Source organism: Dromiciops gliroides, chromosome 3, assembly GCF_019393635.1.
Source record: "Dromiciops gliroides isolate mDroGli1 chromosome 3, mDroGli1.pri, whole genome shotgun sequence".
Lineage (NCBI taxonomy): Eukaryota > Metazoa > Chordata > Mammalia > Microbiotheria > Microbiotheriidae > Dromiciops > Dromiciops gliroides.
The window spans coordinates 642919846-642945019 of record NC_057863.1 but is presented as its reverse complement, the minus strand read 5'-3'; the positions used below and the strand labels follow the sequence as shown (position 1 = coordinate 642945019).

At 49.3% G+C, this 25174-nt stretch overlaps 2 protein-coding genes across 2 annotated transcripts in view; one reads left to right on the top strand and one right to left on the bottom strand.

Moving 5' to 3' along the window:
• Window positions 1-511: 511 nt before the first annotated feature.
• Window positions 512-25174, bottom strand: part of LOC122748210 (F-box only protein 50-like) — a 28908-nt gene continuing 4245 nt past the window's right edge. Inside the window, exons 3-7 of the mRNA XM_043993888.1 lie at window positions 3228-3653; window positions 3006-3117; window positions 2820-2911; window positions 2579-2717; window positions 512-2485 (exon numbers count right to left, since the gene is read on the bottom strand). Coding sequence (XP_043849823.1) covers window positions 2327-2485; window positions 2579-2717; window positions 2820-2911; window positions 3006-3117; window positions 3228-3653 — 928 coding nt within the window. The 3' untranslated portion in view covers window positions 512-2326. The remainder of the gene's footprint in view (window positions 2486-2578; window positions 2718-2819; window positions 2912-3005; window positions 3118-3227; window positions 3654-25174) is intronic.
• On the top strand, window positions 8528-12894 carry ACP7 (acid phosphatase 7, tartrate resistant (putative)). The gene is made up of 12 exons (XM_043993539.1): window positions 8528-8645; window positions 8770-8970; window positions 9286-9468; window positions 9650-9773; window positions 10016-10078; window positions 10173-10287; window positions 10588-10695; window positions 10792-10849; window positions 11076-11143; window positions 11884-11955; window positions 12079-12216; window positions 12387-12894. The coding sequence occupies exons 1-12, from the start codon at window positions 8528-8530 to the stop codon at window positions 12450-12452; spliced, it is 1314 nt and encodes a 437-aa protein (XP_043849474.1). The 3' UTR covers window positions 12453-12894.

The following is a 25174-nucleotide window of genomic DNA, read 5'->3' as shown; positions in this document are numbered from 1 at the left end:
ATCAAATATCAAGTTGGGTTTGGCTTTTAAAAACCTTCACGAGCTGGACCCAATCTCCTTTTCCTGGGGGCTCCTAGGTTATTCTCCACTTCTTACACTTAGGCCAAATAGCCCTCCTTCCCACTGCTCTCGTGCCCATACAAAGACCCCCTCAGATATGCAGGCAAAAAGAGGGAATGAAGGTACAAAGCCATCCCTGAAAACAGACCAGATTAGAAGAACAAAGGGAGGGGAAGCTAGGTGCCGGTGGTGCAGTGGATAAAGCACTGGCCCTCAGTTCAAATCCAGCTTCAGACACTTGACACAACTAGCTGTGTGACCCTGGGCAAGTCACTTAACCCTCATTGTCCCGCAAAAAAAAAAAAAAGAACAAAGGGAGGGTGGGAATTTGGTGCAGAACTAGAGCCAGTTCGCTTCCCAGTGTGTGCCGAGTGCCGGGGATACAAGAGAGGCAAAAGACAGTCCCCGTCCTCAAGGAGTTCACAGTTGCCCACAAACAAATGTACCGGGTGAGCTCTGTATGGGATAGTAGGAGCTCACTGAAGAGGGAACCAGCTGGGGGAAGGCTCCCTAGAGGAAGGAGGCTGGGAAGGCCCAGAGAGAAGGCCCAGGGCCGCAGGATGGAGGGCCTGGTCCCAGAGGAGCCGCCACAGCACCTGCAGGGGAGTATGGTGCAAGGTGGCTGGGTTATGAAGGGCTCTGGATGTCAAGGGCAGGATCTGGTGTTTGATCCCAGAGGCAATAGGGAACCCCCGGAGTTAATCCAATAGGGGAGTGACACGGGGCGACCTGGGCATAGGAAAATCACATGAGTGGCCGGCGGATGGACTGGAGCAGGGAGAGAACAGGGGCTGGTGGGTCCCCCCTCCCCCTCAACAGACTACTGGAATAATCCAGGGTTCAGTTCGGTGATGAGGGCCAGGGCCAACGGATACTGACTCGGGCTGAGGGCATGGGAGGATGCTGCTGCCGGCTGCAGTGAGGGAAGGCGTTTGGGAAAGATCCCAAGTCCTGTTTCAGACAGGTTTTGTCTATAACATCCAACCAGACAGACGCTTGGAGCAAGGCTGGAGGTCATGGAAAGTCTGGGGCAGGAAAGGTCAACCAGAGGGCTCCCTCACAGCAGAGATGGGCAGTAAATCCGGGAACTACTGAGATGACCAAGTAAGGTAGCATAGAGGGAGAAGAGGAGAGGCTGGGAAAGAGCCCTGGGGGCCACCTCCCAAGGAGGATCCAGCCCAGGAGACTTGTCACAGCTTTTTAGGACACTGGTGGCATTGTGTCTCTTTTCAATTAAAACGTAGGCATGTTACAAAGAAATCCACCCGTCTGTCTAGCCAGGACGACCCAGTTGGTTTTATGATTGTGCCTCTTTGTTTGGGAAAGGGGTGGGGGGCAGAGATAGTGAAGGGCAGAAAAGAAAAGCCATGAAACAAAATACCAAGACAGGGCAGAAGGCCGTTCCGAGGGCAGAGATGAACAGGACACTTGTGATCGCGCCCACCCACTTTAACATCCATGTTAAAAAACCAGCCCTAACAGACGTTGTTTCACACGCAGTCCCCTCTGTTCTCTGTGTAGTGAGATAGGTGTGTGTTTAGTCTGATAACTTAGTGCCCTGACCCACCCACCTCAATACCACAGCAAAAAGTAGACATTGAAGCATTTTTAATCAAGGCTCTTACTAAAAATATTCACACTGATGAAATTATTAAGAATATTTTAATGAAGAAAATAATAAAATTAAAAAACACATTTTAAAATATTCATTTTCTCTTTATCTCATCCTTTTCCATTTCCATTTCCGAGGCAGAACATGCATATAATTTATAAGTATACATATATTGGGAGTGTATAGTAAAAAAAAATGTTCTGATAGGAGTGATCTTTACAAAAATAAAACGGCTGGAGACCGAGGCTGTGGGGAATGGAGAGCTACTGACTGCTGTAGATAGAACAGGGCATGCAAGAGGGCAGTGAAGCAGGGTCCCCTGCATCTCTCTCCATTCTGCTATATTCCCCCTCTCTGGTTAATTCCTTCCAACAAAACCCCTCCTCCCTGATTAATTTCTTCCACTATCGCTGTCCCCACAGACCAGAGCCTCTTATCCCTCGTTAGTTTTCTGATGTCCCGAGAAGCAGCAGCAGGTATGACCGGCCACTGGCACTGCCCCTTCCCTCCTGCTTCTTAATGTGGGGCTTCTGGCAATTTCCCTTAGGAGCTGAGGTGAGCTGGTGGGAAGGAGGAAACAGTTGGAGGGGCTGATCCCAAGGGGCCCCCTTGCAGCCCCTCACTCAGGGTTGTCTCAGGGATGGATCTTTTTTCCTAGGAGCAAGTCAGTGAAGGGGTCCGGAAATAGACCTTGACACTGGAGTGAGTGATGCGGGCACCATAGTGCCCGGCCCAGAACAGGGTGTCTTTGCCGGCATGTTCAAAAAAGATGAAACGGACGCCCTTCGGGAAGTTGGTGAAGATGTGGGAGACCTGCAGGGGGGAGAGGACGGCAGACTGATGGACGGTTCCTTGGATTCTGCTCCCCTCAGACCTCCCCCTGCCTCCCGGACTATGAAGGCCCACCTGGATGTAGATATGGTCAGTCCACGTAGGGACAGGGTCCGGTCGAGCGTCGAAACTCTCCAGCGCCGTGCGGCGGTCAGCAGCCACCAGTTTGACAAAAAGCTGGCACTGGCTGCCACATTCTCTCCGGGCTCCCCACCTGCAGCCAAGGGGAGATCCCCTCAGGGCTGTCTTCCTCTGGTATCCTGCCCCCCACCCCCACTGGATCTCCCTGCCCAGGCTGGGTGGGTGAAGGACTCACCAGGCCTCAAGATGGATCTCTGCCCCAGGGTTATCCAACAGCTCTGGCCACAGCCCCTGGGCTGGGAGGTTCACAACCTGCTGCTTCCAGCACTACCTGGGAAGGAAGTGGCAGTGCTGACTGTTGTCCCCCCTCACCACTCCCCTCCCCCCATCTCTGAAGGAGGTTGGAAGTCATGGGGCTCACCTGTAGGAGGACACAAAACAAGTCTGGGCCTTTGCCCCTGGGACAGATTTGCAATTTCCTCCCACCTTCCAGCCATCTCCACCATTTTCCACCTTCCACCTCTGGAGCCCTTCTGTGGGAACCAAGGAGACACGTGCGCTGGCGGGGAGGGGGCCGGACAAACCTCCCCCAATTGCCCATCCAGGGACCTTTCCCACAGACCTCCCTCCTGGAAGAGCTCACCTTCTCCGCAGATATTTTCGAGCAAGTTCCATCCCAGGGGCTCCAGGACGCCCAAGCAGGCCCAGGAACAGGCCTTGGGAGCAGGAGGGTAGTGTCGAGTGGCTAAAAGGAGTTTCTGGCTCGAAGCATCCTTGGCTTGGGCCCAGAGAAGACACCTTAGTGCGGGCCCATGCACCAGGGCCCACCACTGGCGGCACGCTGCTCGGCATCACGTCACCAGCATCCGCGGGGGCACGTAGATCAGGATTTGCAACAACAACTCGAGGGGCAGCTGGCTCAGGTCGAGAACCGGCCCTGTCTCTGGCTCCAGCCCGGGACCAGAACCTGAGGAGCTTGTGGTTCCCAGTCTGGTCCCCTGTGGGAGACAAACCGGCACTCTTGGCCTCCATCCTTAGATGGGTCCGTCCTTCACCTGGCCAGATGGGTCTTGCGCCAGACAGAGAGAGGACTCCAGTCAGCTGTTGAGGCATCTGCCTCCCCACCCTTGGGAAATCCTGTTGCAATCCCGGGCTGTCCTAATGCTGTCTCTAGCTCCCAGTAGTCAGATCACCCCTTCCCCACCCCCACCTCCTGCCCATCCTCATTCTAATCACTGTGTCCCCATTGCTCAGACTACCTCGTTCCAGCTCCACCCTCGTCACCTGGTGACAAGGTCCAGAGTCAGGCACTGCCAATGGTCTTAGGGGGCCCAGGCAACAGGAGACCAGGCTCTAGAGGAGAACGTACAGGATAAGGGAGCTGTCAACTACCCCACCTCTCCAGTAATAAGGAGCCCCGAACAAGGACCGGAACACAGGATACAGTCCAGATCCCGCCAGCATGGGTGGAGTGATGCCCTTAACACCGAAATTACTCAAAATGGACACTAATCGCACTAGTATTAATACTGATCGTGAGGGGGCGGCTAGGTGGCGCAGTGGATAGAGCACCGGCCCTGGATTCAGGAGGACCTGAGTTCAAATCCGGCCTCAGACACTTGACACTTAACTAGCTGTGTGACCTTGGGCAAGTCACTTAACCCCCATTTCCCTGCCCCACCCAAAAAAGGTCATCATAGCTAACACTGAGATAGCACCTACTATGTGCCAGGCACTGTGCTAAGCACTTTACAATTATTTTTTTATTGTTGTTGTTGGGTTTTTTTTTAGTGAGGCAATTGGGGTTAAGTGACTTGCCCAGGGTCACACAGCTAGTAAGTGTTAAGTGTCTGAGACCGGATTTGAACTCAGGTACTCCTGACTCCAGGGCCGGTGCTTTATCCACTGTGCCACCTAGCCACCCCTGCACTTTACAATTATGATTCCATTTAAGCGGCCTGTCAAGGGTCACACAGCTCAGGTCTGAGGCTGGATTTGAACTGGGGTCTTCCTGACTGCAGACCCAGAGGATTAAGCACCTACTGTGTGAGGCACTATACTAAGTTCTGGGGCTCCAGGGCAAGGGGGATCCACATTCACTGCCCTCAAGGAGCTCACCATCAAACTCCAAGGAGACTGTTGGCAAAGCTCTCAGGGAAGCCTACAATATGGCACCGTCACTCTGTTCTGGGCACGGGGGGGGGGGGGGGGGGGGGGGGGGGGGCACGGAGAGGAAGATGAATCGCCCAGCCTCCTCACCTTCAAGAAGCTAATGACGCTGATGGAGGCTAGCACGTGGCAGGTACTTAAGGCATGCTTCATACGTGACTGACTTCACCAAAGGATGACTCGCTGCCACCCATTCCATCTCTGGAGGGCTCTGCCTTCCTTGAGGTCCCAGGACCTCACCAGAGGATCAGCTTCCCATCCCCCCAAGGAAGCCCTTCCAAGTCGGCCAGTGGCTACCGCATCCCTCCTAGCCCTTCTTAAGGCTAAGCACGCCACCCCCCCATTCTCACTGGGGTGGGGCTTGGGTTTGGGGGCCTCCTCATCGGCCTGAGCTAGTTGGGCATCTGCTTTAAGCTTGGCGCCAGTGTGGCAAGAGTCAAGAAAAACAGAACGGGCTAAAGCTTCTGTACTGATCAGTATTGGGATCCATTTATTTTCAGTGGGGGGTGGGGGGTGGTGGAGAGGGGAGGTAGGGAGGGAGAGGAGAAACCTTGGTTCAGTGGGCAAAGACTTAATTTGCACCTGCCTTTTAGGAAACGACTTTTATCATGGAAAATGAGCACTAATTGGTACAGATATCACTGGTCATTCCAGCTAATTAAGTGATTCCTCAACTACCAGGGGGTCAGGCCTAGGGAATGGGTAGCAAATGAGAGCCCTGCTTGTCCCCTCCCTCCCTCCCTTCCTCTGGGGACCACAGGACCAGAGTTAGGAAGTCTACAGGGGGCGGCTAGGTGGCGCAGTGGCCCTGGGAGTCAGGAGTACCTGAGTTCAAATCCAGTCTCAGACACTTAACACTTACTAGCTGTGTGACCCTGGGCAAGTCACTTAACCCCAATTGCCTCACTAAAAAACAAACAAACAAACAAACAAAAAGAAGGCTTCAGAGGCATTTCACAGGAGGGGAAATGACTCACCCAAGGTCACAAAGGTAGAGGTGGTTGAACCAGGATTCACACTAAACCCTCTGGCTCTGAACCCAGCATTCTTTCCCCTGCATCATACTAAGCATTCTTATTCTCCTTCCTGCAGCACCGAGCAGCATCTGGAGATGTCCTCCCCTCCCCTCCCCTCCCCACCCACCAGTGCCCCAGCACACACCAAAAGGGGTGGGGTCTCAAGATCACACATTTAGAGCTGGCAGGGGCCACACTGACCCCCTCCTTTGGTAATTGAGGGAACTGAGGCCTGGAAAAGTCAAGTAACCAACCTGAGCTCATGCAGGGGAATGCCTGAGATGGAATTTGAACCCAGACCTCTGACTTCAAGCTGACTGGGCATCCAGCACTTGTGCGTGAGACTGCTAATGATGGTCCTAGCACTGCTGACCATCACTCCTGTAAATGCTAATAACCCTATAAAAATACCCCAGGTGGGGTGCAGCTAGGTGGCACAGTGGATAGAGCATCAGCCCTGGATTCAGGAGGACCTGAGTTGAAATCCGGCTTCAGACACTTAACACTTACTATCTGTGTGACCCTGGGCAAGTCACTTAACCCCCATTGCCTCACCAAAAAAACAAACAAAACCAAAAACTAGCTGTGTGACCCTGGGCAAGTCACTTAACCCCAATTGCCTCACTCAAAAAAAAGAAAAAAAAAAAGAAAAATGCCCCAGGTGAACACAGGACACCACAGAAAAAGGCTGGGGAGCGCCTGCTTCTGTTCCATGCTGGGCGTCCTCCTCAGATTCTGGTGCCAGAGGATTCTCATGGCTCCAGGACCCAGGGTCCTCCCATGGCATGGACTGCAGGTGGGGTGGGGTGGCAAACTGGGCGTGCTTAAAGGCCCCTCCAGGCCAGGGCCACGGTTGAACTGGGTGTGCCCAGCCATTCTAGGAACACAGCAAACACTTGAAGGATGTCACGAGGCCCACCAAAGGGCGGCCGCCAAGAGGCTGGAGGGTCAGGCTCAGGGAGAGGCTCAGGGTTCTAGGCCTGCCTGTGACACATGGATGGATGAGTGCGTGAAGAAACCTTGTAACTGTATGACTCTGGGCCGGTCACCTAACTCAGTGCCCCAAGGGCTTCTCTAGGAATGCCAAGGGGCTGATGGAGTCAGGAAGCCAGGGAGGTTTCCCCACACCCCTCATGAAATCACAGCCTGGACCAAGGACTAGCTTGGGGGGCGGGGGGAGCGGGGGTTGGACCCAGGCCTCAGCCCGGGGCCTTCCCAGCGTGGCCTGCGTTCCAGAGCTGGCTGGGCTCTGGATGAGGTGGGGGACAGAAGGGACCCAGCCAGCAGAGTGAGCTCCTTCTAGGTTCGGTCTTGGGCAGAGGTGATGATCGATCCCCAGCCTCATTGTTTCCTCTTGGTCACAGTGATTTTCTGATCTTACAGGCATGAGTGATGGGAGGTGAAGGGAAGAGGGAGGTGTGAGTCACCACCACCCTCTGGGATGAATTGGGATGGGGGGGGATCTCCCCATCTCTCTCTGGGGCCCAGGGCCTCGGCTCACAAAAGCTGCCTGTCTGGACCGGCTGACACCCTTCTCACCACCTGCCCTGACCTGTAATCAGCCCACTGACCTACTCTGGCTTCCGGGTGTCAGAAGGGAATTTTAGGACACCTGGATTTTCTTTCCTGGCTCCAGGTTGTCTCCCCGCTTTCCTGGAGGGAATGGGGGCGGTGACTTAGACTTCTCCCTAAAGCCGTCAGCCTGGGGAAGCCGTACCACCCCACCCCCACTCTCAGCAGCCTCCCTCTCTCCCCAGCATCCCCTGCTGAAGGCTAGGGGCAGCAACCTGGGGCTCCCTTGGACCCGCCCCCAAGAGGTGGGTGTGTGGGCGTGCCCCTTTCCCCTAACCGGCCTGACCAGTGAGACCTGGGGGTTTGGCTGTCTGAGGAGCCCATCACCCCAGACCTGGGGCTCCTCCAGTGATGGAATGGGCTCGTGGGTGGCTGGAGGTCTGGCAAGAGCGCCCAGCTGGCACCGTCGGCGGCACCCCGAGGCCAGCAGAACACCTGGCCATAAAGAGGCCTGGGGCAGGCGGGCCAGGACAGTAACTTCTGCCGGTGCGGTAAGTGAGGGGGGACAGCAAGGGCAGTCACCTGCCAGCCCCCAGAACCTCCGGGCTTTCCTGCCTGCCTCCTCCTCCTTCAGTCCAAACATCAACTCCACCTTCCTCCACCAGGAAGGGAAGGGGTCCAGGAAGGTTCAGGGAAGGAAGCTGGAGTGGGGAGTGTCCGGGAGCACTGAAGGAAGGAAGGGTGTTGGGAAGGGGAGGCTGAGATAGGGGAGGGAGCTGGGGAAGGGGAGGCTGAGATGGGGAAGGGAGCTGGGGAAGGGGAGGCTGAGATGGGGAAGGGAGCTGGGGAAGGGGAGGCTGAGATGGGGGAGGGAGCTGGGGAAGGGGAGGCTGAGATGGGGGAGGGAGCTAGGGAAGGGAAGGCTGGGGGTGGGAGCGGGAGGGCTCAGGGAAAGAAAGTGAGCTTGAGCTAGGGCAGAGGAGCTTGGGGAAGGATGTAGGAAGAGGGACCTTGAAGGGTGGGAAGGTAGCAGAGAATGGGAAAGAGGAAGAGACAGCCTAGGGAAAAACTGAAGAATAGTGGGGGAGGCTAGAGGGTCCTAATAAGGATCCAAATTCAAGGACAAAGGGTGGCCATTGGGGGGTGGGGGATGGAGCAGCACTGATCCTGTCCTTCTGTCTCTCCTGTGCCTAGATCAAAGACCTTTTCAAATCCCACGTAGCACCAGCCCCTGGCTCCCTGCGGTATGGTTGGCTGGCCCAGCCCCAGCTGTTACTGCCTCCTCTTTTTCTTCCTCTTGGGGAATGCAGGGGCTCAGGGGTCTCAGAAGGCTGCCCCGGAACAAATACATTTGTCCTACCCAGGTGAGTGCCCAGGGACCCCCCCAAACACTCAGACTCCTGTCTGGCCGGAGACTGCCTGACTGGGGGCCAGAAGCCCCATGTCCTGGGCCCAGGGGATTCCCCTCATTCCTGTCTCTCCCTACAGGTGAACCTGGCTGCATGACGGTGACCTGGACCACTTGGGTACCAGCTGCCTCTGAGGTCCAGTTTGGGCTGCAGATAGGGGGGGTTCTGCCCCTGCGGGCCCACGGTACCTCAAGTCCCTTCGTGGATGGTGGCATCCTGAGGCGGAAGCTGTACATGCACCGAGTTACCCTTCGGGGATTGCTGCCTGGTGTTCACTATGGTGAGGGGGTTCAGGGACTGGGGATGGGGCAGGGGGAGTAGAGACCCTTAAAGGAGCTCAAAAGAGGTTTCCTGCAGGGGATATCTAAGGATGAGGAGACGGGAGAGAAGACCCAACCCTCTGAGAAAATGGGGACAAACTGACCCACCCACCTTCCCCTCTCCCACCTGATTCAATTCAGCTGTAATTAGAATTGTGTAATGACCTGGGGGTGCTAGGTCCCCACCCTTGGCCAAGCTGGGGAGGAGGGTAGGGTGACAGGGGTCAGGCCTCCAGGCCCCAATCCCCTCTCTCTTTCCTTCCTCTGACCCTTAGTGTACCGCTGTGGCAGTGCCCAAGGCTGGAGCCGGAGGTTTCGCTTTCGGGCTCTCCAGTCCGGGCCCAACTGGAGCCCCCGCCTGGCTGTCTTTGGGGACATGGGGGCTGACAACCCACAGTCTCTGCCCCGACTCCGAAGGGAGACCCAGCAGGGGATGTACGATGTGGTGCTGCACGTGGGTGAGGTGTGGGTGAAGCTGGACAGGGCTGGGGCACTGAGGGGTGAGACTGGACAGTGCTTGGGTGCTGAGGGGTGAGACTGCATGGGGCTGGGGTGCTGAGGGATGAGAAGGGGACTGACAGTGGGGCAGGCAGGGTTGGGACCTGACTGCTTCCCCCCTCTCTTTCTCCACCCCACCAGGAGACTTCGCCTATAACATGGACCAGGACAACGCAAGGGTGGGGGACACATTTATGAGGCTGATTGAGCCGGTGGCTGCCTCTGTCCCCTACATGACGTGCCCTGGGAACCATGAGGAGCGCTAGTGAGGAGGGGGGGTGGGCCCTGGTCGGGGGGGGGGTGGGGGGGGTGGTGTGTGTGAATGAATGGGGGCCCTGCCTCATCCTACCACGGCCACCACAGGTGTGGGGCTAACCTACATCACTCCCCAGCTCAGCGGGCCAGGCTCTATCTCAGGCGGGCTGAGGAGCTGGAGGTGAGATGGGGGGTCACTGTGGCTCTCAGGGTCCAGCTGACTCGGGCCCCCTTCCCTCTCTCCCGACCTAGCAACTTCTCCAACTACAGAGCCCGTTTCAGCATGCCGGGGGACACAGAGGGACTCTGGTACAGGTGAGCCCAGCTCCTCGTGAGGGGTGAGGGATGGGGCTAGGCCTGATCTCTGATGCCTTCCGCCTCCCCCCTTCCCTCTCCCCTCTCCCTGCAGCTGGGACCTGGGGCCTGCCCACATCATCTCCTTCTCCACTGAAGTCTATTTCTTCGTCCACTATGGACGGCACCTGATTCAGAAACAGTTCCGCTGGCTAGAGAGGGACCTGCAGGTGAGCTGGGAAGGGGTGCCAAGGGCTTCGGAACCCAGCGACGCACCCATTCCTGGTGTTCTTTGGGCCAAGGGGCTCTCACCATCCTTTTCTCCACTGACCCCCTCCTTGCAACATTCTCAGGAGACCGTAAGCCCCTTGAGGGCAGGGGCTTGTTTGTGGACTTGGATCCCTGGTGGTCAGCCCGTACTGGGCCCTTCAGAGCCGAGTCCTTGGTTGGTAGAATCCCTGCTGGGCTGCATCTTGGGAAGGCTCCCACCACCCCCAACCTCATGGCCACCCTTCCTTTCTCCCAACCAGAAAGCCAACAACAACCGGGCCTCGAGACCATGGATTATCACAATGGGGCATCGTCCCATGTACTGCTCCAACGCTGACCTGGATGACTGCACACGCCATGAGAGCATAGTAGGGCCGCAGGCTATACTCACTGGGGCTGGAGGGACGGGCTGGGGGACCTACTGGGGCTCTGCTCTAAGCCGCCCCTTTCCTCTGTACCCCCAGGTCAGAAGAGGCCTTTCCGGTGGTCGCTATGGCTTGGAGGATCTCTTCTACAAATACGGTAGCCATCCCCTCATCACGCTCCCCTTCTTCAGTCACCGCGCAATTATTAAACACCTACTGTGTGCTAGGCAGTGCAGTCGGTGGGGGGACTTTGGTGTGGGGAAGCACACTAGCTGGGGGGACCCCCCCTTCCTGTGGGAGGTGACACCGCAGCTGCCACCTGGCCACTTCCTAGCTGTCTGTGAGCTTGGAGACAAGCCTGTTGACTCTTATTCCCCTCACAGGGGTTGACCTGCAGTTGTGGGCCCACGAACACTCCTACGAGCGCCTCTGGCCCATCTATGACTACCAGGTGAGGGGGTGCTCTGGGCCAGTCTTTCTCTTGTGGCCTTCCTCCAGTCATTAGCCCCAGGACAGCTGTCCCTGAGGAGCACATCTTACAACTGGGCAGTCATTTCCTGAGCCTTGCCCTGAGCTTCCTGCTACACTCAGCAGGCAAACAATTAGGGGATGTCTCTGCTCCAAAGCCCTTCCATGCAAGGTTTGGAGCTGCGCCCCACCCCAGCCCCTCCAGGCTTGCTCTCCTGAGGAGCAAGGTGGGGTGAGCCTAGGGGTGTGCTGGTGAAAGTCAATGGTTAAAGTTCTAGTGTATTTATACAATTGGCAATCACTATAAATTCAGCTTTGATCTATCGTTTTGCTGATTGTCTAGATTTAAGAGCATGATGGAGAAAATGTTAATAATAACACGGATCAAACTTTAAAATGTTTTTTGGAGGGCTGTTTGTTTTTGTTTCTTTGCGGGGCAATGGGGGTTAAGTGACTTGCCCAGGGTCACACAGCTAGTAAGTGTCAAGGGTCTGAGGCCGGATTTGAACTCAGGTCCTCCTGACTCCAGGGCTGGTGCTCTATCCACTGTGCCACCTAGCTGCCCCGCGGAGAGCTGATTGTTAAACATTTGCTAGCACACCACTGGCCAAGCCCATTGCTGGGGGTTTGTGTGGCCACCTGGATTCAACATAGCTTTGCTCTTGGTGGGGCCCTGTCTGTCTCTTCACCTGACACTTCTCCCCTTTCGGACCTTTCTCCCAGGTCTATAATGGAAGCCGAGAAAGTCCCTACACCAACCCGCGCGGACCCGTCCACATCATCACCGGATCTGCTGTGAGCAGAGCCTGGAACTAGGGCTTGGGAGGGCAGGGGGTTGGGAAGGGCAGCTGCTGTCCATGGTGCCTAGGGAGGAGCAGGCTGCCCCAAGCACTGAACTTCCTTCTCTTCCTTGGACAGGGCTGTGAGGAACTGCTGACCCCTTTTACCCCTTTCCCGAGGCCTTGGAGTGCCATTAGGGTGAAAGAATACGGCTTCACCCGCCTCCACATTCTCAACGGTACCCACCTCCATGTCCAGCAGGTGTCTGATGATCAGGTCGGCGGCTGGGCAGGGCGCTGGGGCGGGGCGGGCGGGGCTGGGGAGGCTGAGGGCCAGCAGCCTCTGGGGGCCCTGTCTCGGCCTAGAAGGATTAAAGGAAAGCTTGGGACCCGCAGCTGGGGCTGGGCATGGGGAGAAGGCGATCAGGACTTCTTTCTCTCTTTCAGAATGGGAAGATCGTGGATGACATTTGGCTGGTAAGACCCAGGCAAGGCCGCAGGACCTACCTCTAGGAACCCCAAAGCCCAAAGTGTGGTCCTGGACTCCATGAAGGGGCCGGAGTCCACTTGCCTCTGGGGTCCTGCCTGCTGGACACAGGGCCTCCTCCCCACTGCTGAGCATACAGAGAGGGATGAAGCGCCCACGTGGAGCCCACGTCAGGCTACGGGCCTTCGTTGCCCACCCTTCCCCAAAACCCTGCCACCATTTCTGCTGCATGGTCTTGGATTTCAGGATCCCTGAAGGATGGGGCCTCGGGGCCTTGGCTTGTCCTGAGACTCTAAAGGACCTGGACACAGCCCTCCCCTGTCCACAGGATGAACCTCAAACTCGGGGACCCCCAGTCTCTAGCCATACCCAAGCATTCTTTGCGCTCATCTGATTTGAGCCTCATTGCTGCAGGCTCCCCTCCATTCCAGCCTCCATTTTCCTACCTCCATGACACACCATTGTGGCTGCTGGGAATGCCCTCCCCACCAATCCCATTCTTGAAGGTTCAGCTCAAACGCCTCCTCTTCCAGGGGGCCCTCCTTGACTCTCTCCCTTCCCCCATCAGAAGCATCATCTTCCTCTTCCAGATCCTCACAACATTTTGTGCTCTCCAATTTTTGGTGGGGGAAGGAAGACATCTAAGTCAGAGCAGCCACTTCTCTGATACTTCCCAGGTGGCAGGGAGAGATGATGAGCCCAGAGTGCTGAGCCAGAACTCATCCTAGGAGAGACTTGAACCCGGGACTTCCCAACTGTGAACCCCTGCTCTCAGAGGTGTCACGGGTGTAAGGGTCCACCGTTCTGTCCCCGTCCTCTTCCCTCCTCTAGAGAGCGTGAGCCCCCTGAGGGCAGGGCCTAGGAAAGTGGGGAAGCTGGCATTCTGTCTGCCTCTCCCCACTCTTCCTTCCCCCAAGCTGAGCCTAGACGGCAGGCAGGCCTGGTTCTGGCTGTGGCCAGAGGGAGGCTTCAGTGGCCAGCAAAGCTCTCGGGCCCTCTCCCCGCAATGTCCATCTCCACAGGAGCCCTGGCACGGCACTTCTGGTCCCAGAGCCCCTCCTTCCCACACCTACCAGGTGGCTATTGGTGGTTCTGTTGAGCTGCTGGTGAAGGCTCAGCACAGCCAATGATGGAAGAGCCCCTGGCTAGGGGGTCACCTTGGGTCCTTCCCTCCGGCCTGTTTCCCAATCTGTACAAGAGGCAATTGAGTGAGATCTGGGCCTTCTCCTCCAGGAGGCCTCCTGGCCCTGAGCCCCCAGCCCCCGAGGGCGACCACCCCTCCATGTCTTCACCCATCCGGCAAGGCCTGTGCACCAGATGCCCTCTGAGGCTCCTCAAACCCAACCCCCTCATTTTACAGATGAAGAAACTGAGGCTAGGGTTCCACAGGTAGTATGTGCTAGAGGTGTCACTCAAATCCAGGCCCTATCGTTCTAGAGCCAGTGCCCTTTCTGTTATACCTAGCACCCCCAAGGCCCTTTCCCTGAGCCTCAGTTTCCCCACACTGATAAACAGGGATCATCCATCCCTGCCCTAGGCTATCTCTCAGAGCTTCTGGGAGGAAATGGATTCTTAGAATCATGAATCACACTCAGGAATGCACAAGAGCTCTCAGGTACCTTATGTGTTTGTTCAGAGCCTGACTTGTGGGAAGGGCTTCATAAATGTTTGCTGAATGAATGAATGAACAAATGCGAGGCCCAAAGGAGAGGCTCAGAAGAAGAGCCCATGGGCATGGAGAGGGAGGGGTCTCTCTCTGCATGGTCATGCCATCAGCAGAGCATTAATCATTGCCGTGTGTCAAACGTTAGGAGAAAGCATGTGAGCTATGTTTTAAGTGTCTTTCGACTGTGCATCTTAACTGGTAAAAGACTTCTGAACACACATCCCCAGTATAGGTAATATTTATTTATTTATAAATTATATAGCTTCTCTTAGGCTAGGGTCACCTTTCATGTATGGGTTGGAACAGATGGCCACTGACATCCCTTCCAACTCTGAAGTTCTGTGAATCTACGATAATATAGCAGGTACATTATGAAATATATGCTCAAAAAGTTTTAAATGCATGATAAAGATTAAATAAACAATATTTGCCAAGTACTTTTCTCGTTGGTTTTTTGTTGTTGTTTGTTTTTTTAAGTAAGGCAATTGGGGTTAAATTACTTGCCCAGCGTCACACAGCTAGGAAGTATTAAGTGTCTGAGGCTGGATTTGAACTCAGGTCCTCCTGACTCCAGGGCCAGTGCTCTATCCACTGCACCACCTAGCTGCACCTCTCGGGTTTTTTTTAAATGAAACGTAACAAATAATCCCAAACCTTTCTGATCACCTTGAAAACAGTTGTGGATGGGCAGCTAGGTGACACAGTGGATAGAGCACCGGCCCTGGATTCAGGAGGACCTGAGTTCAAATCCGGCCTCAGACACTTGACATTTACTAGCTGTGTGACCCTGGGCAAGTCACTTAACCCCAATTGCTTCACCAAAAAAAAAAAAAAGAAAGAAAGAAAGAAAGGAAAGAAAAGAAAACACTTGTGGAGGGGCAGCTAGGTGGCACAGTGGATAGAGCACCGGCCCCGGATTCAGGAGGACCTGAGTTCAAATCTGGCCTCAGACCCCTTTGTTTTTTTTTAAGTGAGGCAATTGGGGTTAAGTGACTTGCCCAGGGTCACACAGCTAGTAAGTGTTAAGTGTCTGAGGCCGGATTTGAGCTCAGGTACTCCTGAATCCAGGGCCGGTGCTCTATCCACTACGCCACCTAGCTGCCCCCCGGCCACAGACCCTTGACACTTACTAGCTGTGTGACCCTGGGCAAGTCACTTAACCCCAATTGCCTCACAAAACAACAACAACAACAACATAACCCCAAAACCAAAAAACAAGAAAACAGTTGTAGAAGATGCTTCACTATTTTGAGGGCTCTGTTACTGAGTGGTTTAAAGGTCTGGGTCTAAGTTCTGGGTCCAATATTTTGATAATAGCTTCCTTAGCTGAAATGGGAAGAAGTTTGTTTGTTTGGTTCAACAGAACCCACAAAACACCATTTTTAAAGGCAAGAGGGTGATTAGTTAGGAGAAAAGGTATTTATGTTATGTACTCATCATCACATTCATTGTTCTCAGAAGTTTTCCTTCCTATTTTGGAAAAGACGTGTATCCAAAAAATGCCCCTGGTTCCTGGAAGTGTGGGCGGTGCCTCCCAGTTGTTACTTACTACTCAGCCTCTAGCCTCTAACCTCCATCCCCACCCCAACCAAAAAATGGTGTGTTGATTCTTGCACCTACTTATCACACTGAAGTGGGTAAGCTTCTCAAAAAGCAGACACCTGTTTTATTTTTTTTTCTTTGTTATCTCAGGGCCTTATACATACTAGGTATTTCTTTTTAAAATTTTATATATATATATATTTTTTTTTTCACACTAGGTTTTTCATATATGCTCAATGACCTAGTAGGAGGAGTAATTCATTTGGCCCCCATCTCAATTCCAATCAGTAGTAATCAGTTTGATATTTTACATAAATCATGTAGGGATAATTAGATAGATGGGTTCTTAGAGTGGGCCTACTTATTTACAAAGTTTATGAGGCTCACTTGCTCAACCACAACAATGCTGACAGGACAGAGATTATCTCCATCCTGTTTTGCTCATGTTCTACGTCCAAACCCAGCATGGGTGGGATGCCTTGATAACTTTTGGTTTTGTTTTTTTGTTTTTTGTGGGGCAATGAGGGTTAAGTGACTTGCTCAGGGTCATACAGCTAGTAAGTGTCAAGTCTCTGAGGCCACATTTGAACTCAGGTCCTCCTGAATCCAGGGCAGGTGCTTTATCCACTGCGCCACCTAGGTACCCCTGACCTTGATAACTTTGGAAAGTCCCCCAACTTAGTTTTGTACCTATGGACCATCCTCTCTTGTCCAGCATCAGCAGGTGACCATCTTATGACCACTTGGTCAGTGGAGATGCCCCATGCTCCACCCAACCTGTGACAATTCCCCCCACACACACACACACACTAGAGAACCTTTGATAAATACCACTGGCTCAGAGCTCTGCCTGAGTTTCTTTTATTGTAGGTTGGACAATTTTAATGCCCCCACATTATTGGCACCCCAGATGCTACAACAATTCATGGGCCTCAACCTTGCAAGGGATCCAAAAAAGAAGTAAACACCAGGTCAAATTTTCACCTGCCCCGGGAGGTTGGACTCCCCTAGCTATCTGTACCCAAATTTTCTGAGCCTGAGGTAAATAGTCTCTCTAAGCTGAAGATTGGTGAATCTGCCTTGATTTACTCTATGTTCATTTTCTTTAAGAAGGGTCCCCAATTGGGCTAGGAGGGACTGTTTAAATTTGTGACTAATCTGTCTAAATTTATAAGCTCCAGAGTACTCAAATTCTGTTTTTATAAAAATTCTATGACCATCATTTAAACTATTTATACACAGGCTGCTGGGGTTCCCCCCCACCATTTTCTTTACTTTCATTTTGTTAAGACCAGGGAGATTCAGCAGTGGAATTGATAGTTCCTCATTTTCAGCCAACTTCCTACTGGAAGGGTTAAAATAGGTTATTTTGCCATTAATTATTTTTTTAACAAGTAGTAATTAAACCATTTTAGTCATCAATAGAGAAATCTCTCAATTGGTTACCAGGAAAATTTTGGTGGCTCAAAGTGGGGCAAGGAACCCATCTAGAGGATCCTATGACCAGTCCCTGGATGGGTAGGGTTTGGGGGAGTGATAGCCCATTCCAGTGCTCTGACAACACTTGGAGGGAGCAATAATTCAGGCCAGATCTGATAGCCTTAGGGGAGAGATTTCCTGCCTCAACAGTAACTTGTCAAGGCATGTGACCATCCTGGGAGCAATTCTACCCTCTTTTGACCTGAGAAGGAGGGCTCAGTTTAGTTTGTTTGTTTGTTTGGGTTTTGCGGGGCAATGAAGGTTAAGTGACTTGCCCAGGGTCACACAGCTAGTAAGTGTCAAGTGTCTGAGGCCAGATTTGAACTCAGGTACTCCTGAATCCAGGGTCAGTGCTTTATCCACTGCTCCACCTAGCTGCCCCTCAGTTTAGTTTTTTTTTTTTTTTTTTTAGTGAGGCAATTGGGGTTAAGTGACTTGCCCAGGGTCACACAGCTAGTAAGTGTTAAGTGTCTGAGCCCGGATTTGAACTCAGGTACTCCTGACTCCAGGGCCGGTGCTCTATCCACTGCGCCACCTAGCCGCCCCTCAGTTTAGTTTTACAGAGAAGAAAAGGTCATTTTCATTTACATTTGCTTAGGATTAAGTCAGTAATTGACAATTAGAGTTAATTTTTTTTTTAATTTTAAAGGAAAGTAGGCATAAATTTTGCTAAATATTCACTTATAAATCACCTTTAAGCCCTAGTTAACCTTAGAGGTTTAGCTCAGAAATTAAAGAATTAGAAGCACTGGAAAATTTGCCAAAACAAATCCCTGAATATTACAGTGTTAGCTTTAGGAAAAGAACTTCCGTATAGGCAGAACTCAGGCTGACAGATCACCTCCCTTGACTGAAACTTTAACCAGCTCTTCTATCTATTAGGGACTTGTTCTAAATAGAAAGCACACTTTAAATGGGTGAAACCAGTTGGCAAATTAGGCTAAAGCAATTTTGTATTGTTACTAAATTATTGTTTTTTGGATAAGTTTCTAAAGGCACTAACATGATTGTGAAACAAGAATTCTCTTAGGCTGACAGCAAGAGCCCAAGCCACAAGAGGGTCCTAAGTTCTATACTTAATTGAGGAAACAGGTAAGATCTCTTAGAGAAAGATTTAGAAGGTCAGGCCTGATTTAATGTTGTGTCTTGTTATATGTTCTGTGTATTTCCATTTTGTAAGTGATGAAACTAAGGTAAGAAAAAGTGGGTTCCTTATTTCAGATAAAAAGGGACCTTATACAATTAGGAAAATCTTTCAGAGAAAGGGAAATGAGTGTCTATTTTGCCTATGCTATTTGTCCTTTGTGCTAACCATGGCCAACAGGTGTTTCACCTATGCCTTTTCTGTTCCGGTTGGTGTGATCAGCCAAAAGAAATGGATTATAAAAAGTAATACAGTTTCAAAAGAGGCTTAAAAGACAAATTTCTCCATTTTTCTGTTTTCAAACACTGGCCATGTTGGAGATTGACAAGATAGATAGAGAAAGAGAAAGAGAGAGAGAGAGAGAGAGAAATTAATTGAAAACTAAGATCAGAAAAAAGATTGGAAACTAAATTTGTGAGAAAGGAATAATTAAATTTCTTTCTTTTCTGAAATTAAATCTAGAAGTTTTTTATAAAATATTTTGATGAGCTTATGGAGTACTACCAAATACAGTAGTGTTTAATGAAAACAACAAATAGAAGATCCATTATTCCTTAAAAGGGACCTTTTAAATGACATGAGATTGATTTAAAGTTGAAGTTTGTATTTTAAGAACTATCTTATTAGTTGCGGGATGCGTTCAGTAGATTTTCGGTGAAATAGGAATTCAGAGGGGCAGCTAGGTAGCACAGTGCATAGAGCACCGGCCCGGATTCAGGAGATACCTGAGTTCAAATCCGGTATCAGACACATAACACTTACTAGCTGTGTGACCCTGGGCAAGTCACTTAACCCCCATTGCCTCACTAAAAAAAAAAAAAAGTGGGTAGAACCGGGGTTCATTTACTCTTCTGTTGTTTACAAGGGTACCAAGCAAGTCCTGACCGGGATTCCTGACTGAAAGTGAATCCCAAAGTGCTCCGAGAAAAAGGAAACTTGTTTTGAAATCAGAAAGCAGCCGAAGGTAAGTTAAACTTAATGATATTACTACCGTTTGTTTAAATCAATTGTTTAGATCAATTAGAAACACAGTAAAACTTGTGTTGAAATCAATTGATTAGTGAAATAAGTCCAAATTGTACAAATGAGGCTATAGTAAATTAGGGAAAGAATTATTGAAGACAGAATTAAACAAGAATATATATATATATATATATATTTTTTTTTTTTAAAGATAGATATAGGAATAAATGAAGTATCTGCACACCTAATAGAGGGTGCCACCAGTTAGGGTTTCTTGGAAGTGAGGGGGATCTTTTAGTCTTATAAGACTGAGACTTGATCTCTGGGAAGCCTGAAGGGGATTGAACCACTTGACTCTTCTAGACAGGGATCCCTATTTCCTAAACCCTAATGGTTTAGTTTACATAAAAAAGGGGAAAGGGCAATGGGCCTGTGACTGGAGGAGTAGGGCATGGAGATGCCCCTGCAGAGCCTGTGGGATATAGGCATTTAATTGGATAGATAGGTCCTTAGTCACTTTCATTGTATTAGGGCTGATTACAGCCACACCAAGGCCATTTTTGAGCATCCTGCAAGTGATAGTGGCTTGGAAAGCCGGGGTGGCCAGTCTAAACATCATGGAAAGCCATAAATGATCAATCATAAATAAATGATCAATCATAAATAAATGATGGAGGGTGCTCAGATTTGAAAAGATCGAGTCACAATGAGCATATATATTATGGCTTATAAAAGTATAAAATACTGACTTTTTTAATACTGACATTTCAAGAGGGAAAAGCAGAACTTGTATTATTTCAGGACAAATAAACATTTTCTAGGATGAAAATAAGGAACTTACAATGTAAAAGAAATTCTTATCAGATGCTGGAAGCTTGCAAAGTCATAAAACAAACAGTGATTTGGAATCTATACTAAATGATCTCTTACAATAAGCTGGGTTAAAAACAAAAAACAAACCCAAATAAATGGACTTAATTTTGAGTGATCGGAAAGGAAATAGGGGAAAAGTACAAGCTCCATCAGATAGTTTTAAGTAGCGCAATTCCTGTTAACTCCATATGAAGTCAAAAGCTCTTTTAATAAAAATAGAAACTTGAAAACAAGAAACTGTTCTACTTCAAATACAAGGATCTTTCCCATTCGAATCATTGTCAAATATAGATATTGAAGCAGGAGCATATTGATGATATTGGGCCTTGAAATTTGAACTCTTGGCACTTGAATGGCTTTTTGTGGAAGTTGAGATTTTAAAATTATTGAACTCTACTTCACTTAGGTGAATTCAGTTAAATGACTGTAACAAGCATTTCTGTTCATTGATAACCATTAGGAAATTAGCTCTTCTTTTGATGAGAAGCAAACATAAAAAATTCCTAACAGGGAAACTACAGTTTTGGAAAACATGGAAACTTTGTAAAAGTTTACAGTCAATAAGCATCAAAATGGAAGTTGCCTTAGAGAAAACTGTTCAGTGTTTCATTAAGAGTGAATCTTGAGGGGCAGCTAGGTGGTGCAGTGGATAGAGCACTGACCCTGGATTCAGGAGGATCTGAGTTCAAATCCGGCCTCAGACACTTAACACTTACTAGCTGTGTGACCCTGGGCAAGTCACTTAACCCCAACTGCCTCACCACCAAAAAAAAAAAAAAAGAGTGAAGAGATTCATAAGAGTAACTTACTACAGTGAGAAGAATGGCAGAGAATCTTTTAGGCTGCCAATATCTGAGACTAGAAGAGAAGGATAACGAAGATAGTAAATGACTTATGGTTGGGACAAAAGCATGGTAAAAATCTTCCTTGTCTGTGGGGTTCCTTGGGATGATGAGCCCTGCTGGAAGACTGTTGTGAAATTCTGCAGCACTGCTGTTTTGAGGAACTCTACCCAAATTGGAGAAATGAGTGGGTGTCTACTCACTATGTATAAACTTGTGATGAAGAAGTAGAAACAGCAGTACAAGGCTCACCAGTGCTCTTGGGTCTGGGTGACTGAGGAAGGCTCCACCCCAGGTAGACTTTTTTAGTTCATGGGGCTGGGGACAGGGGATGGGGTCATTGTGGCACCCAAAGGATAATAGAAAGGGTGGGTTACTCCAGACACTACCCCGGGGGCAACTTGCATAACAACCATTTGTCCAACTTGTGTAGCTTTTAATCAGCTTGCCTTTCAAGTCACATCCATTGGTGGCCATCTTCTAACTTGCTCTTTGAGCACTTGGGAAAAAACAATTATTACTGTGCTCAAGTCAGCCTTTGACCAAGGTTGAACTATTCCCTGGTTCTCAAGCCACCTCTCTCTCTGGTACCATGGTTTTCACCAAGGAAATTGTGCCCAGATATGGCCTACTTGGCTACATGGATTCTCATCTCACTGTATTCTGCAAAGGGTCTGATATTCTCTCTTTGGCTTTATGGGCAGACCAAAGGGGGTTGGAGTGAAATGATGGTTGTGAATAGATGAAATTTGTGAACACTTTAAAAATTCCAAATGAAATTTTGAGGCTAACGTAGGAGAGAAATAACAATTATCTAGCCCTAAACTGAAATTCTTCTGTTTGAGGAAGAGCCTCTTGGGACTTTAACTTGCTGCTATTGGTGTCTGACCCCTCATGAAGGCTGCTGGGAAACACCATATGCCCCTGTAGCCTGAGCACTGACACAGGTGGGTGCCTGTCCCCTGGAAAGCCGAGAGAATGACCTTGCGAAGGTGAAGGTAGCATTCCCGTGACAGATCCCCATCTTGATAAATAAGGTTAATTCTGAGCCTGGCTGTGACATCCTTTCTTACAACTGGCTGCCTATGAATCATGCCTGAAATTAAATAGAACTAAGGCTGCTATGATCCTGTCTTCCTTCTCACATCAAAGTCCACTGATAAGGGCAAGTACAAAAAAAGAAGATGAACCCTATTGATTTTTGATTAAGTTATACATTCGAGTATAGTGAGGGATCATTTCGAATTGTCATTTGAATCACAAGTAATGGAGACCATGAAGCCTTACACATTGGTGGGTTATTTAGCTTATAAGAGATTACCCTATAAAATTTTTTCATCGTGATAATATGATGAGTGGGAGATGTCAGTGAAAAATGTGACACAATTTTCCCAATTGGATTAAAAGTTTTACTTATAGGGGGCAGCTAAGTGGCACAGTGGATAAAGCACCTACCCTGGATTCAGGAGGACCTGAGTTAAATCCGACCTCAGACACCTGACATTTACTAGCTGTGTGACCCTGGGCAAGTCACTTAACCTTCATTGCTCCACCAAAAAAAGAAGAATTTTACTTATAAAAATGTTTGAACCATCATCTATCTAACAATATTAAGAGAGACAAAGTCTCATTTTCCAATTCAGGCCCTCATGATACAACAGTTGAAAGTCTCTCAAGTTTCAGGTGAATTGTGTGTTTTTAATATAATGATTTTTCTCATGGCTCAATTTTATATAGAATTTGTGTTATAAACCAGATCTAGAAGGAAGAAGCCCCTTCAAAGCTGACCTGAAAAGGCGGCTTGTTCTAGAAATATAAAATTACAGGCCTTGGACTTTTTTCAATGACATCAAGGATATGTGATTCCTTTTTTTTTTTTTTTTTGGTGGGGCAATGAGGGTTAAATGACTAGCCCAGGGTCACATGTCGAGTAAGAGTCAAGTATCTGAGACCAGATTTTAACTCAGGTCCTCCTGAATTCAGGGCCAGTGCTTTATCCACTGCGTCACCTAGCTGCCCTGATATGTGATTCTTAATAACGGAATCCATATAAAGCTATAAAGCTATGATTATTGGAACTTGCTGTCAGACCTCATGGGACTATAATTGTTATTCTGAGTCTGATTCCAGGTTTGGTCATCAAGGAATCCTATCAGGCCAGTAACTTTAAGGGATTGACATTCATGAATTACATACAGGTGGAATTCCCATGGGAAAGGCTGAGAGAACCGAATGAGCTAGGATTGGCATGGATTGAGCTAGGATTCTCCTGACTTGATTTACCCAGTATGACATTTCCTCTTTAAGCCTGGCTCAATACAATTGGCTATCTAGATGCCTGGAACTGATATAAAGTTAGAGAAGCATTTTCCCCTTACTGTAGAATGTCCCTATTTTCTTTCTATCTCAAATTTCTATAATCATGGCAGGTTATCCGTATAAATACAATATCAAACCCTTATTTTATATGTTAATACTGGAGCACATCTAAACTTTTATAATAAGATATGGATATAAGACATGAACTATTTAGCCTAAAATTTTAGTCCTCCCTAAAATGAATGTGAGAATAATTGGGTACCAATGGAACAGTTTATGGGATCAAACTGTTGTTCCACTAACTACTAAGACTAAAAGAGAAACATCTTCCATTTTGGTTAAGAAAAAATGGTAGAATATCTTGTGTTACCTAAATGGGAAAGGCCAACTTGTTTGTGTTTAATATTACCAGCTGGATGTTGAACTTGTCTTGAAAGGCAAACATGGGGGCAGCTGGGTGGCGCAGTGGATAGAGCACCGGCCCTGGATTCAGGAGGACCTGAGTTCAAATCCAGCCTCAGACACTTAACACTTACTAGCTGTGTGACCTTGGGCAAGTCACTTAGCCCCAATTGCCTCACTAAAAAAAAAAAAAAAAAAAAAAGAAAGGCAAACATGTTTTATTATAAATAACTTCTCTGATCTACACTGTCTTGAAATTGACTATTCAATGTATTTATACATCCCATCCCAGAGCTTTTTGTTACAACTGAAATTATTTTAGCAGCTTTTAAATACATTCAGTTGTGAATCAGAGGTCAAAAAAAGGTGTTCAGTTAATAGTTCCCTAGCAAAAGATCATCCCCCTAAGAGAGGAGATAAGGAGAGGGATGAGCAACCTAAGGAAAATAGCTCTTTTAATAAATAATTATAATAAGATTAGGTAATTATACCTGCCACATGTAAAATTTGGGTTCAGAATTCTTAAATTTTTCAGTTGAGTTTGACAATTTAAAATGTAAATTCTCTGGTTAGCGTTATTAAGGTTTGAGCTAGCTCTCATACTACCTGACCTAGTTATTGTCAAAGCAAACTAGAATTGTATTAAGATTGATTCAGTCAGAGATTTTTAACAGAGAAGGGCTTCTCTGCCAGTGACCTGAACTGGAGAAGCAAATCCACTGCTGGGAAGGCCCGCTCATTGCAATATTCCTAAGAGGAGAGTTCTCCAGAGGGTGTTTCAGAGACTGAACAACCGTAGGAGATGGGACGAGTTGAGCTGCTAAACAAGTTGATTTTTCTTTGTGTAATCTATGGTGGGTTCCGGTGGGCTATCGCTATGGGGCTCTGTGCTGTGACACCTGCAGAAACTTTTTAAAGACTATTGAAGGAGGGGGAGGCAGCTAGATGGCGCAGTGGATAAAGCACTGGCCCTGGATTCAGGAGGACCTGAGTTCAAATTTGACCTCAGACACTTGACCCTTTCTAGCTGTGGGACCCTGGGCAAGTCACTTAACTTTCATTGCCCTGAGGGAAAAAAAAAAGAAAAAAAGAAAGGCAGGGGTCTTTCTGTGGATCGAGGTGGGGTGTGGGATGTGAGAAATAATTCATTTGGACCCCAGTGCCAGGGTCAATCCTGGTATTAAATATTAGTAAAGCTGAATTTCTTTTTTTTTAAATTATTCTAACAGATAGCCACTAGGTGGTGCCACATTGCACAGAACTCTGGACCTGGGGCCGAGTTCAAATCCAATCTTACACACACGTGCTAGCTGTGTGGCCCTGGAAGTCACGTGACCTTTGCCTCAGTTTCTCCAAATGTAAAAGGAGGGGGCAGCCCGTACGGTCCCTTCCAGCTCTCCATCTGGGATCCCTCCTTGGCTCTTTCAGATTCCCTGCTTTGAGCACAATTCCAAAGGCCTGGCCACCCCCCACCCCCAGCCAGCTGGCCCACCCCCACCACGAGTGTTCTAATCTCCT